Consider the following 15,020-nt stretch of genomic DNA (forward strand, 5'->3'; position numbering starts at 1 on the left):
AATCTAAAACGACGGGAAGATAGACCGCGGGGGGAGGGGCCGGCTCCCGGCAAGCGGCGGAGGAACGGAGCACAAAATCAGGACTTTTAAAAGTCTGTTCCACTGAGGGACATTGCTCCAGGGGCTAAACCGGGGTGAAGCCCACGCGGGGCCAGCGTGGCCCCAGGCCCCGCAAGGTCACAGAAGGATCGGGGGTGTCAGAGTGTCGGAGAGCTCGCAGGTATTAGAACGGACAAACCGGCTGCAAAGACAGAGCCGAGGACTGAACTCTCAGCTCGGGGTTACCTTGAACTGGTCGCGGGCTGGGTGAGCTCGGAGCGCGGCTAGAGGCTGGGGATACGGGAGTGATTGGGTGCTGTCCTCCGGGGGCGCACTGAGGAGTGGGGCCCCAGGCTCTCGGCTCCTCCGGGCCGGAGACTGGGAGGCCGCCATTTTCATTCCCGTCCTCCGGAACTCTACGGAAAGCGTTCAGGGAACAGAAGCTCCCAAAAGCGAACCCGAGCCGATTACTTAGTCCGGCCGCCGGTAAGGGCGGTGCAATCCCGCCTCGGGCAAAGACACTTGAGAGTCACTACAACAGGCCCCTCCCCCAGAAGATCAACAAAGTATCCAGCCAGGACGAAGTTCATCTATCAAGGAGAAAGCAGGTTCAATTCCTAAGACAGCAGAGCAATTCCAGAGGAGGAGAAAGCAAAGCACGGAACTCATGGCTTTCTCCCCATGATTCTTTAGTCTTGCGGCTACTTCAATTTTTTTTTCTTTTTTCAATTTTTTATTTTTTTTTCTTTTTTCAATTTTTTTTTCTTTTTTCTTTTTTCTTCTTCTGCTAAATTTTTTTAAAAACTTTTACCCTTTTCTTTTTTAACGTTTTTTGACTAGTTCATCTAAATATATATATTTTTTCTTTCTTTTTTATATTTTTTTATTTGTTTTCTTTTTTAAATTTTTTTCTTTTTTTTTTTTTTCTTTTTTTTCAGAACCTGTTTTTTATCCCCTTCCCCACCCCCACAATTTGGGGTCTCTTCTGATTTGGTTACAGCGCATTTTTCCGGGGTCTTTGCCACCCTATTAGTAGTTTATTTGCTCCTTCATATCCTCTTATCTGGACAAAATGACAAGGCGGAAAAAATCACCACAAACAAAAGAACAAGAGACAGTACCGAAGGCTAGGGACCTAATCAACACAGACATTGGTACTATGTCAGATCAAGAGTTCAGAATGACGATTCTGAACATTCTAGCCGGGCTCGAAAAAGGCATGGAAGATATTAGAGAAACCCTCTCTGGAGATATTAAAGCCCTTTCTGGAGAAATTAAAGAACTAAAGTCTAACCAAGTTGAAATCAAAAAAGCTATTAATGAGGTGCAATCAAAAATGGAGGCTCTCACTGCTAGGATCAATGAGGCAGAAGAAAGAATTAGTGATATAGAAGACCAAATGACAGAGAATAAGGAAGCCGAGCAAAAGAGGGACAAACAGCTACTGGACCATGAGGGGAGAATTCGAGAGATAAGTGACACCATAAGACAAAACAACATTAGAATAATTGGGATTCCAGAAGAAGAAGAAACAGAGAGGGGAGCAGAGGGTCTATTGGAGAGAATCATTGGAGAGAATTTCCCTAATATGGCAAAGGGAACAAGCATTAAAATCCAGGAGATGCAGAGAACCCCCCTCAAAGTCAACAAGAATAGGTCCACACCCCGTCACCTAATAGTAAAATTTACAAGTCTTAGTGACAAAGAGAAAATCCTGAAAGCAGCCCGAGAAAAGAAATCAGTAACATACAATGGTAAAAATATTAGATTGGCGGCAGACTTATCCACAGAGACCTGGCAGGCCAGAAAGAGCTGGCATGATATATTCAGAGCACTCAACGAGAAAAACATGCAGCCAAGAATACTCTATCCAGCTAGGCTATCACTGAAAATAGAAGGAGAGATCAAAAGCTTCCAGGACAAACAAAAACTGAAAGGATTTGCAAACACCAAACCAGCTCTCCAGGAAATATTGAAAGGGGTCCTCTAAGCAAAGAGAGAGCCTAAAAGTAGTAGATCAGAAAGGTACAGAGACAATATACAGTAACAGTCACCTTACAGGCTAATAATGGCACTAAATTCATATCTCTCAATAGTTACCCTGAATGTTAATGGGCTAAATGCCCCAATCAAAAGACACAGGGTATCAGAATGGATAAAAAAACAAAACCCATCAGTATGTTGCCTACAAGAAACTCATTTTAGACGCGAAGACACCTCCAGATTTAAAGTGAGGGGGTGGAAAACAATTTACCATGCTAATGGGCATCAGAAGAAAGCTGGGGTGGCAATCCTTATAGCAGATCAATTAGATTTTAAGCCAAAGACTATAATAAGAGATGAGGAAGGACACTATATCCTACTCAAAGGGTCTGTCCAACAAGAAGATCTAACAATTTTAAATATCTATGCCCCTAACGTGGGAGCAGCCAACTATATCAACCTATTAATAACAAAATCAAAGAAACACATCAATAATAATACAATAATAGTAGGGGACTTTAACACTCCCCTCACTGAAATGGACAGATCATCCAAGCAAAAGATCAACAAGGAAATAAAGGCCTTAAATGACACACTGGACCAGATGGACATCACAGATATATTCAGAACATTTCAGCCCAAAGCAACAGAATACACATTCTTCTCTAGTGCACATGGAACCTTCTCCAGAATAGATCACATCCTGGGTCACAAATCAGGTCTCAACCGGTATCAAAAGATTAGGATTATTCCCTGCATATTTTCAGACCACAATGCTCTGAAGCTAGAACTCAATCACAAGACGAAAGCTGGAAAGAACCCAAATACATGGAGACTAAACAGCCTCCTTCTAAAGAATGAATGGGTCAACCAGGAAATTAAAGAAGAATTGAAAAAATTCATGGAAACAAATGATAATGAAAACACAACAGTTCAAAATCTGTGGGACACAGCAAAGGCAGTCCTGAGAGGAAAATATATAGCGGTACAAGCCTTTCTCAAGAAACAAGAAAGGTCTCAAGTACACAACCTAACCCTACGCGTAAAGGAGCTGGAGAAAGAACAAGAAAGAAACCCTAAACCCAGCAGGAGAAGAGAAATTATAAAGATCAGAGCAGAAATCAATGAAATAGAAACCAAAAAAACAATAGAAAAAAATCAATGAAACTAGGAGCTGGTTCTTTGAAAGAATCAATAGGATTGATAAACCCCTGGCCAGACTCATCAAAAAGAAAAGAGAAAGGACCCAAATCAATAAAATCATGAATGAAAGAGGAGAGATCACAACTAACACCAAAGAAATACAGACAATTATAAGAACATACTATGAGCAACTCTACGCCAACAAATTGGCCAATCTGGAAGAAATGGATGCATTCCTAGAGACATATAAACTACCACAACTGAACCAGGAAGAAATAGAAAACCTGAACAGGCCCATAACCAGTAAGGAGATTGAAACAGTCATCAAAAATCTCCAAACAAACAAAAGCCCAGGGCCAGACGGCTTCCCAGGGGAATTCTACCAAACATTTAAAGAAGAACTCATTCCTATTCTCCTGAAACTGTTCCAAAAAATAGAAATGGAAGGAAAACTTCCAAACTCATTCTATGAGGCCAGCATCACCTTGATCCCAAAACCAGACAAGGATCCCACCAAAAAAGAGAACTACAGACCAATATCCTTGATGAACACAGACGCAAAAATTCTCGCCAAAATACTAGCCAATAGGATTCAACAGTACATTAAAAGGATTATTCACCACGATCAAGTGGGATTTATTCCAGGGCTGCAGGGTTGGTTCAACATCCGCAAATCAATCAATGTGATAGAACACATTAATAAAAGAAAGAACAAGAACCATATGATACTCTCAATAGATGCTGAAAAAGCATTTGACAAAGTACAGCATCCCTTCCTGATCAAAACTCTTCAAAGTGTAGGGATAGAGGGCACATACCTCAATATTATCAAAGCCATCTATGAAAAACCCACCGCAAATATCATTCTCAATGGAGAAAAACTGAAAGCTTTTCCATTAAGGTCAGGAACACGGCAGGGATGTCCATTATCACCACTGCTATTCAACATAGTATTAGAAGTCCTAGCCTCAGCAATCAGACAACAAAAAGAAATTAAAGGCATCCAAATTGGTAAAGAAGAAGTCAAACTATCACTCTTCGCAGATGATATGATACTATATGTGGAAAACCCAAAAGACTCCACTCCAAAACTGCTAGAACTTGTACAGGAATTCAGTAAAGTGTCAGGATATAAAATCAATGCACAGAAATCAGTTGCATTTCTGTACACCAACAACAAGACTGAAGAAAGAGAAATTAAGGAGTCAATCCCATTTACAATTGTACCCAAAACTATAAGATACCTAGGAATAAACCTAACCAAAGAGACTAAGAATCTATACACAGAAAATTATAAAGTACTCATGAAAGAAATTGAGGAAGACACAAAAAAATGGAAAAATGTTCCATGCTCCTGGATTGGAAGAATAAATATTGTGAAAATGTCCATGCTACCTAAAGCAATCTACACATTTAATGCAATCCCTATCAAAATACCATCCATTTTTTTCAAAGAAATGGAACAAATAATCCTCAAATTTATATGGAACCAGAAAAGACCTCGAATAGCCAAAGGAATATTGAAGAACAAAGCCAAAGTTGGTGGCATCACAATTCCGGACTTCAAGCTCTATTACAAAGCTGTCATCATCAAGACAGCATGGTACTGGCACAAAAACAGACACATAGATCAGTGGAACAGAATAGAGAGCCCAGAAATCGACCCTCAACTCTATGGTCAACTCGTCTTCGACAAAGCAGGAAAGAATGTCCAATGGAAAAAAGACAGCCTCTTCAATAAATGGTGCTGGGAAAATTGGACAGCCACATGCAGAAAAATGAAATTGGACCACTTCCTTACACCACACACGAAAATAGACTCCAAATGGATGAAGGACCTCAATGTGAGAAAGGAATCCATCAAAATCCTTGAGGAGAATGCAGGCAGCAACCTCTTCGACCTCAGCCGTAGCAACATCTTCCTAGGAACAACGGCAAAGGCAAGGGAAGCAAGGGCAAAAATGAACTATTGGGATTTCATCAAGATCAAAAGCTTTTGCACAGCAAAGGAAACAGTTAACAAAACCAAAAGACAGCTGACAGAATGGGAGAAGATATTTGCAAACAACATATCAGATAAAGGGCTAGTATCCAAAATCTATAAGGAACTTAGCAAACTCAACACCCAAAGAACAAACAATCCAATCAAGAAATGGGCAGAGGACATGAACAGACATTTCTGCAAAGAAGACATCCAGATGGCCAACAGACACATGAAAAAGTGCTCCACGTCACTCGGCATCAGGGAAATACAAATCAAAACCACAATGAGATATCACCTCACACCAGTCAGAATGGCTAAAATGAACAAGTCAGGAAATGACAGATGCTGGAGAGGATGTGGAGAAAGGGGAACCCTCCTCCACTGTTGGTGGGAATGCAAGCTGGTCCAACCACTCTGGAAAACAGCATGGAGGTTCCTCAAAATGTTGAAAATAGAACTACCCTATGACCCAGCAATTGCACTACTGGGTATTTACCCTAAAGATACAAACATAGTGATCCGAAGGGGCACGTGTACCCGAATGTTTATAGCAGCAATGTCTACAATAGCCAGACTATGGAAAGAACCTAGATGTCCATCAACAGATGAATGGATCAAGAATATGTGGTATATATACACAATGGAATACTATGCAGCCATCAAAAGAAATGAAATCTTGCCATTTGCGACGACGTGGATGGAACTAGAGCGTATCATGCTTAGTGAAATAAGTCAATCGGAGAAAGACAACTATCATATGATCTCCCTGATATGAGGACATGGAGAAGCAACATGGGGGGGTAGGGGGATAGGAGAAGAATAAATGAAACAAGATGGGATTGGGAGGGAGACAAACCATAAATGACTCTTAATCTCACAAAACAAACTGGGGGTTGCTGGGGGGAGGTGGGATTGGGAGAGGGGGAGCGGGCTATGGACATTGGGGAGGGGAGGCGAACCATAAGAGACTATGGACTCTGAAAAACAACCTGAGGGTTTTGAAGGGTCAGGGGTGGGAGGTTGGGGGAACAGGTGGTGGGTGATGGGGAGGGCACGTTTTGCATGGAGCACTGGGTGTTGTGCAAAAAGAATGAATACTGTTACGCTGAAAAAAAAAATAAATAAATAAAAAGGGAAAAAAAAAAAAACAAAAAAAAAAAACACAATTAAGGGTCTCTGGATGCTAGGAAAAAAGTCATTTTAATAAAAGCATAGTTTTGTTTTTTAATAACAAAACTCACATTTTATTTAAGTTGAAATAAACTATACAAAATGGATTTTTCTCACCAAAAATAACAGCAATATTTTTTGTATTATTCCTAGATAAACCACAAAACACTTATTTTTGTAGGTATTCCAGGTTTTGTTTATAAGTCAAGACAAGGCAGTGGATATAGTCATGGAAAAAGACAGAGGAAAACAGACAAATCAGTTGTCAGTATGCATGGCCTCTGATTCTGCCTTAACCATGAACAGAGGTGTTCAACATATACCTGCTCAAAAGCTTATGAAGACTAAAAACAGTTTTACTGACTGCCTTCAATGGGCTAAACATTCTCCTACAGACCTGTAGAAAAATAGCATATATGGCCAATATTCTCAAAGTTCTTACCTATTAAGTTTTAGAAGCAAAACTATTAGCATAATTTAAGACATGCAAAGGTGAGTGCCCTAAGAGAAGCATTATCACAAACAAGGCGCAGTGGAGCCCAGAGGAGCCTAACACATCTTTCCCAAGTAGATGACAAATTACTAAATCATTGGGCCACTTGGGTGGCTCAGTGAGTTGAGTATTCAACTCTTGATTTTGGCTCATGTAATGATCTCCAGGTCCTGAGATTGAGCCCTGCAGGCTCCACGCTCAGTGGGGAGTCTGCTTGGGGTTCTCCCTTTTCCTTCCTTCTGCCCCTCCCCCCATTTATATTCTGTCTCTCTCTCTCAAATAAATATATATATATTTTCTTAAATTACTAAATTATTATGTTGGATTCCTTAGGCTATTTTTTGGGTGTTTATGACTTTATATTGGCGCCACTTCTCCCTGAAGCTTCCACTTCCATTCCTCAATGGCAGTGGGTTTCAAACTGAGGAAATCTTTGGCATAAAATCAACTGAGGAAATCTAAAAATGTGATTGTCAAATGATCAGTGGAAAGAAAAAAAAAAGGAAAAAAGAAAACCATTCCATTATATTGCTACACTTCTTTATCAACTAGCAATTATCATCTAATTCAGTGGGGAACTCATAATACGTATATCTTCAGAGGGTGTAAGACTGGAAAACAACATACCAATTCTATGAAGCAAAAACATCCGTATGACCAAGATAAGAGAGAAGATTTTCTCAACTAAAAACCTTCAATTCACTACCCTCTTTCTGGGCATATATGTATAATCTTATTTTTAAAGTACCAAAACATAGGGCTTTTTTTTTTTTAAGTAGCTAAAGTGTACTGCTATTTGAGCTATGCTCTAAATATTACCAACTTACATAAATACTCTTTTAGAACATGAAATTCTAATCACTTTAATAATGTTACAGAAATGTACCATGGTTCACACTAGATTAATTTTTAATGTAAACTGGTTACTAAGTCTGTCTCTGAACAGTTCATATTATAAATGGTTTCAAACTGTTGGACTAGTGCCACAGACTTTTCATAACATGGTCACGCTAATGTTTACTTAAGCAAACAAACAAACAAAAAGTTTTGCCCTAAAATAGTTGCACATTAACATATATTTGGACCTAGGTTCAAAAGACACATATGTATATCTATATTTACACACAAAAACACACATATGCTGAAGAGTTTTATTTAAAAATAACTTCAATCAACCAAACACACATTCCTTAGCTTTATGAAATGACAAATGTTTATGCTGTAACCAAAGAAAATGATCCCAATGAAATTAGCTCACTTTTCTTAGTTACAAACTCATGCAGTCCAGTATTCCCGAAGGCTACAACCCTGATTCAACAGGGGCTTAGAGAGAAATGCAACTACTATAGTGACACTATGTAAAAAAGTTTAAAAAAGAAAAAAGAAAGGGGAAAGGAAAGAAGGGAGGGAGGGAGGAAGGACAGGAGCAAAAAAGAAAGAGAAGGGGGAAAGTAGGGGAGAAGCAGGAGAGGGGAGGCTACAATACTGGTAAGAATACTAAAGATCTTTTTTTTTTTCTTTCGTTCCTTCTTCTTTTTTTTTTTTTTAACTTTTGTACATCTGTCTTCCTGCATGGAAATGTTATTTTCCTTACATCTGTGCTCTGTTAAAAAGCACAATAAAATTATACCAAAACAAAGCCAGATATGGTAATTCACCCACATGGAGTTGTGTAACTTCTCATGTACAATGTTGTTCAGAAAAAATCCTCTGCCCCAAGAGGAAAGAGGCCTTGGATTCTACATCTGGTTGTTTGGGGGGTTATAAACTATGGAAGAGAGTTGACCCCAAAAATCTCTGAAAATGAGATCTGGATGAAAATCAGAGAGGAATTTTCCACAGCCCTGCTGTTCAGTAAGAACTTACTAGCTAAGCAGACTCCACAAGGAAATAGAAGAGCACAGACAAAGAAAAAATTAAAAAAGAATTAAGACAGTTCATGAGTAACAGGCAATGTTTTTTTAAGAGTTGGGCAGAAAACCTTCCACTATTATCCCTTCTCAGTCTCAGTCTCCTCTGCGAGGCACAGGGACGAAAATAAACAAATATACACTATCATACATCCTTCAGTGACAAGCTTTACTACTGCACATTTTATTCATTTAATATTAATAACATGCCAGTCAGCTGACAGTCCTATTTCTTGATAAGAGAACATCTCGGCATGGTAGGCATCTTCTAATCTAAGGCATCAGCTGGAAAATCAAAGAGGCTGAATGGAGTATTTAAGGCTAGTCTTAAGAAATCCCCCAACTGGATTTCTCCTTTAATCTCTCCACCGCACTGGGGAATGGGGGCATCAGAGCAGGTAAAACAGCACTGGAAGGCAAGCTAGCTGGGAGGCCTATTAAGACAAAGAGAAGCTTGAAGATTGCTCAGATCACACCAGACTGGAATACACTTAAGCCTGTTTATTCTCCCCCTTTCTAATTTAACACACACCTCTTTTTATAAGAGAAATTTTTGTTATAAAAGGCCAAAGGGTGTAGAAACAACTGGCAATAAAGTAAAAAAGAGAGAGAAATTATTAACTTACTATGTCCCAGAGGCCTTACATACATGATCTCACTTAAACCTCACAACAGCCCCCCATGGTATGTACCATTATCACGGCTTTTCCAATTTGGACCTGAGGTTCCACATGGTGAAGTGAGATTCTGAAAGTCACGGCTAAAAGTTAAAGAGCTAAGATTCAGACCTGAAGCACTCTAACTCCAAAGTTTACATGTTTTCTGTTGTATCACAGGATATCTGTGTCAGAAGTGGTCAGTCAGGGAACCTGAACTGTACAGACATTTCTCTGGCATCTTACTATAGCTGGGGACGACTCACTGATTTCTTCAAGTCTTAGTTTCTTCATCTGAAAAAGAGTTAATTACTAAACTGCTTACTTTATCTAGTATTACCACAGGACTGTTTATTGTGATTACTGTTTAGATTCTACATGCCTAAATAAAATGTTTTGGTTTCTCTTTCTTTCCTATTTTTCCTGAATGGGGGTGGGGTTGGGGGAATCACAGGACACCAATAGCATTTATAGGAAGCCAACTTCATTACTCTTATTTTTTAAATAGAAGCTTTCCTGTTCAGAAAATATAATCACTTCTTTCAGTTCCCAGTTTCATCCCCAAAGCAAAGTCTTGACTATAGAGAAGTAACACATCCTGTAATAAGAAAGAGTTCCTATGTTGATAACAGGAAGGATAAAAAGCAATCCTTAATTCTTACTTGTGGTTCTGATTATCATAAAATCATGGTTTGTTTCTTAAGGAAACAGCTAAATACACACATACCAGGTGTCTCATGCTCACCTGGCACAGAACAAGGAGTCTTACAGGAACAAGGATGGCTCTGTGGGAGCAGCAGTATATGCAGGCTAGTTTACTGATGGCCCTCATCTCACCTATTTAACAGGGTGATCACATGTGCTGGTACCCAGGACAGGCCTCGTTTATGTAATTATTAATAATGCCCCCTTTTAGCCCAGAAAAGTAGTTGAGTATACATACAATAAATCATATGACCATTCTACTCTTAAAATTATAAATCATTTTCTTCCTTAACATAATCTTAATCTGTGGCCAAGAACAGCACAGTTGGTTTCAAACAAGGCACAGACAGAATCAATACACACTGAAAAGGAATTGTCTGTGAGAAATGCTAAAAGTCCAAGACAAAGTCAAGTAATCATTAACTGCAAATTTACGTCTTCTTACCAACAAAATGCTATTGCTACTTTTAGTCATTTTTCAGCTGGAAAAGCAATACAATTTAAAAATACCTACAGAATCAAACGGATGGGTTAGTTCTTTGAGGCCCACTCATAGCAGGGTGAAGCCACAAACGACGCAGTGACAGTAACGGTGGATCCCAGCTTCTCACAATGACACCCTGACTCATGTTCAGCCTACACTCGGATCTGCTTTTTCTCTTTCTCTCTCTCTCTCTCAAGACTATAGGAATAGCCCATAGATATATAGCCTGTACTGGGTCGAATAATGTCCCCTACAAATTCATTTTTACCAAGAACTTCAGAATAGGACCTTATTCAGAAAAATGGTCTTCACAGATGTAATTAGTTAAGAGAAGGTCATACTAGACTAGGGCAGGTCCTCTATTCAATGACTGGTTCCCTTATAAAAAAGCAAGAAGACACAAAGATACAAGGAAGAAGGCTATGTGACAATAGAGGCAGAGACTAAAGGGATGCAGCGAACGTCAAGGAATGCTAATGATGGTCAGGAGCCACCAGAAGCTAGGAAGAGGCAAAGACACATCTTTCCCAGAAGGTAGCAAGGCCCCACCAAAACCCTAATTTCAGATTTCTGGCCTCTAGAACTGTGAGAGAATATATCCTGCTGCCTCAAGCCATCAAGTTTTTGGTAATCTGTTAAAGCAGTCCTAGGACGCTAATTCTTACCTTAGGTTGAATTATCATCATTTTTTAAGATTTCACTTGTGTTATCAAGGGGCAATAAATGGTGGTCCATGGAAGGTAATATCTGGACTATGCACCCCAAAGACAAGAGCTCTGCTGCCTATCAAGCAACCCTACCCTGGGCCTGTGAATATTGAAAGCAGCCCTTCCTCTGCACTGGGCGGGGGGGGGGGGGCGTTATCTAAGTTGTACCTCATCCTTCTTCTCCTGAATGCGTCGTCTCTCTGCCTCAATAGCCAGCTTCTCTTGGATTTCCTGAGCAATTTCACAGTCTTGTTGTTCACTAAAAAACAAAGATGAAAACACTATGAATCAAGAAAATAAGGCATGATTTTTCCTAAAAATAACATAATTGAGCCCATGCACACTTTTTATTTTACTTAAACCTCACAAGAGTGATGAAAGAGGTTGATATTACCACATTTTACAGACAAAAAAGGTGGGGCCCAGAGTAGTGAAACCATTTCTCTAAGATCAGAGAAAGTAAGCGGCAGAACCAGAATCCAATCCCCAGACACTACAATGGAAAGTCCCATGCTTTTCTACATTTCTAAATCACCTCACCATACTGGGGCCACTCTACAGAGAAGCATGTTTTCTCAAGAACACGTAAAGGAGACACAGACTGAGATTAATGCCCACAGATATCCAAATACAGATATGGAACACACAGAAAAAACTTGGGAGATAGCTCACTAAATGTCACTGTGATCACCTAGAGGTGCTGGTATGACTTTAAAATTATTTCTATAAATTTTTAAATTAGATGTATTTTTCAGTTTCACTACTACTTAAAATTCCTCCCCTACTTCAGTTCCCAATAGACACCTCTTTGGCTGATGCCAGTTTCCTTAATACTCAGGCCCCTAAGAAAATAAAATGCAATACCACGGCGAGCACAGATTGTTTTGTTTGGGTATTCATGCGTTCAACAAACATTTAAGTAACACCTGCTGTGGTCCAGGCCCTATGCTCAACACTGAGGATACAAACATGAGGAAATCCTCACTCTGCACTCAGAGGGTCACAATACTTTTTGGTGAAAGAAACAAGAGAATGACTTTGGTGGGGGAGAAACAGATCCTTTAAAACAGCACCTATAAACTAGCAGTTCAAACACAAAATAAGGCTTCAATCTCTCAGAGGTGGGTACAAGTGTACATGTCATCTGGCTTTAGGTTTCAAGAAAAGTAAATGGACAGCTCAAAACTCCTGAATGTGATAGCTCTGGACACCAACCTTTACACAAAACTGTTAGCGAGGAATAAAGACCAGAAACATGCATAGAGTTTACTATTTAAAAAGATGCTGGAATAAATTTACATTTGTGACTTATGGGTGCAGTTTGTTTCCTAAACAAATATATCCTTTCATTATCCCCCTGCCAAGTGAACTTAAAATATTCAGTAGGGGAGCCTTGGTGGCTCAGTTGGTTAAGTGTCTGACTCTTGATCTCAACTCAGGTCTTGATCTCAGGGTCCTGAGTTCAAGCCTTGCATTGGAGTCCATACTGGGTATGGAGTCTACTTTAAAAAAAAATACTCAGCGAGTCTCAGTCTTGGTGGTATACTCCGTGTTTAACAAATAGCATTTTCTAATTCAAAAGTGTTGTAGAAGGCAATAATCCTAGCTGCTATTGAGGAATTAAAATCCATATACTCTATTCTGATGAAACTGAGAGGATAAAAATTATTCTAATTCTGACTGTTCTATATGGGAATGGGTCACTTTCAACATGCCTGGAAATAGCTGTAGGTGGAAGATGTGTGCACTGACGCAGGTTTGTATACATGTGTTGTGCACACACAAGACAGAAACGGAAGAAAGAGAAACAGGCCTTCTCATGGCAATTTATCAGCTATAAAAGTATTTGGGCTTAACGACTTCATCTTACAGGTCTAATATTTTAGGATTCTTAACCACCCAAACCAAAGAACTGAAAAGAAATAAAAACCTACTCAGAACAATTTTTATTTATATATCGTCTTTTCATTTACTCACTTCTAATAATTAAGGATCATATATAAAATCATGGTCTTAGTTTTCAAAGATTTCTCTACTAGGATCTCCCAAACTCATGTAAAATCTGTACAGAAGTTAGCAACTATTAATTATATGCAGATGATAATGGATGGGAAGAAAGCAGAAGCTCAGCAGAGAAGACAAGGCCAAATCAAATGTTAAAGGTACCCAGTGACACAGATGTACCTCCTAATATGGACAACAGCCAAAATATGGAAAGAGCCCAGATGTCCACGGTCAGAAGAGTGGATAAAGAAGATGTGGTGTATACATAACACACACAAACACACACACACACACACACACGTAAGCACAGGAAGACTACTCAGCCATTGAAAAGAATGAAATCTTGCCATTTGCGCTGACTTGGATGGAACTAAAGGATATTATGCTAAGTGAAATAAGTCAATCAGAGAAAGACAAATACCACAGGATTTCACTCGTATGTGGAATTTAAGAAACAAAACAGATGAATATAGGGGAAGAGAAGAAAAAATAAGACAAAAACAAAAAGGAAGGCAAACCATAAGGGACTCTTAACTATATGAAACAAACTGAAGGTTGCTAGAGGGGAGCTAGTTAGGGGAAGTGAGGTAACTAGGTGATGGGCATTAAGGAGGGCACGTGATGTGATGAGCCCTGGGCGTTATATACAATTGATGAATCACTAAATTCTGCCGCTGAAACTAATATACACTATATGTTAACTAAAGTGAATTTAAATAATTTTTAAAAAATAACTTAAAAATATATAAAGAAGTGAGGCTTAAGCTGAGATTAGTAACTTCAAATCCTACTTCCATGAAGGACCAGATCCAGGGCACTCAGCCCATTATACAGAATCCCGAGAAGAAAAATCAAGTGGGAAAGGAGTAGTCAACAACTGCCAAACCTGACATTGGACAGGGACCCTAGGATGCAGATAGAGTGAGACGTTCCAATTCATTAATATTTACAGCATTTCATCCATCCACTGATGTGCAATGTCAAAATTACCGGGGTGTGAAAATCAGAAAAACATTCTTTCTAACTTATTTACTTCAGCTAGGAATACCTCCAAAACCCTGAAGTCCCAGGCAGAAATATAACACCTGGCTCTCCTCTAATTTAAGACCTATAATCCATCACTGTCTGAATCCTCATTTATATTTACTGTTTTATCTTGATAATCTCTGAATCATCTCTTTATACTCACTATCATTACCCTAACTTAGGATCTTAAACCTATGCATCAGCCTCAGAACTGCCCTGCAGAGTAAAGCACTGTGAATCCTGTAAAGGGTAATAACTGAGAACTCTAGAATATTATTCAAGTTCTGGGTCTGATCTTCCCTCTGGTGACCCTGAACCTCCACACATCTCAAGATCTCAAGTCTCTTCTTCTTCTTCTTCTTTTTTTTTTTTTTTTTAAAGATTTATTTATTTTAGAGAGTGAGCAAGAGAGCAGTGGGGATGGGCAGAGGAAGAGAAAGTCCCAGACTGCCCAAGCACAGAGCTCAATGCGGGGCTCAATCTCCTGACCCTAGGATCAGGGCCTGAGCTGAAATCAAGATTTGGTCGCTTAATTGACTGAGCCACCCAGGCACCTGTCAAATCTAACTCTATTGCCTCAAATCAAGTCTTGTCATCTCTTCATTTGACCACTGCTTAACAGTTGCCTCCACAATTCTTCACCTACCCAGCACCCAGAGAAGGCCCCCAAATAAAAACCCCAACAGGTTCTCTGTTGTTTATAATATAAAATCTAC

The 15,020-nt window shown here is 39.4% G+C and overlaps 1 protein-coding gene across 3 annotated transcripts in view; it reads right to left on the reverse strand.

Annotated features, from left to right (window-relative positions):
• Positions 1-15,020, reverse strand: part of CCDC50 (coiled-coil domain containing 50) — an 84,095-nt gene that overhangs the window by 37,893 nt on the left and 31,182 nt on the right. For all 3 annotated transcript variants that reach the window (XR_006817993.1, XM_046001849.1, XM_046001848.1), the window contains exon 4: positions 11,443-11,533. Coding sequence is in view for 2 of the 3 variants with exons in the window: in XM_046001849.1 (XP_045857805.1) it covers positions 11,443-11,533 (91 nt within the window). In the remaining variant the exon portion in view is untranslated. The remainder of the gene's footprint in view (positions 1-11,442; positions 11,534-15,020) is intronic.

Source organism: Meles meles, chromosome 4 (genome assembly GCF_922984935.1).
Source record: "Meles meles chromosome 4, mMelMel3.1 paternal haplotype, whole genome shotgun sequence".
NCBI classification, from domain to species: Eukaryota; Metazoa; Chordata; class Mammalia; order Carnivora; family Mustelidae; genus Meles; species Meles meles.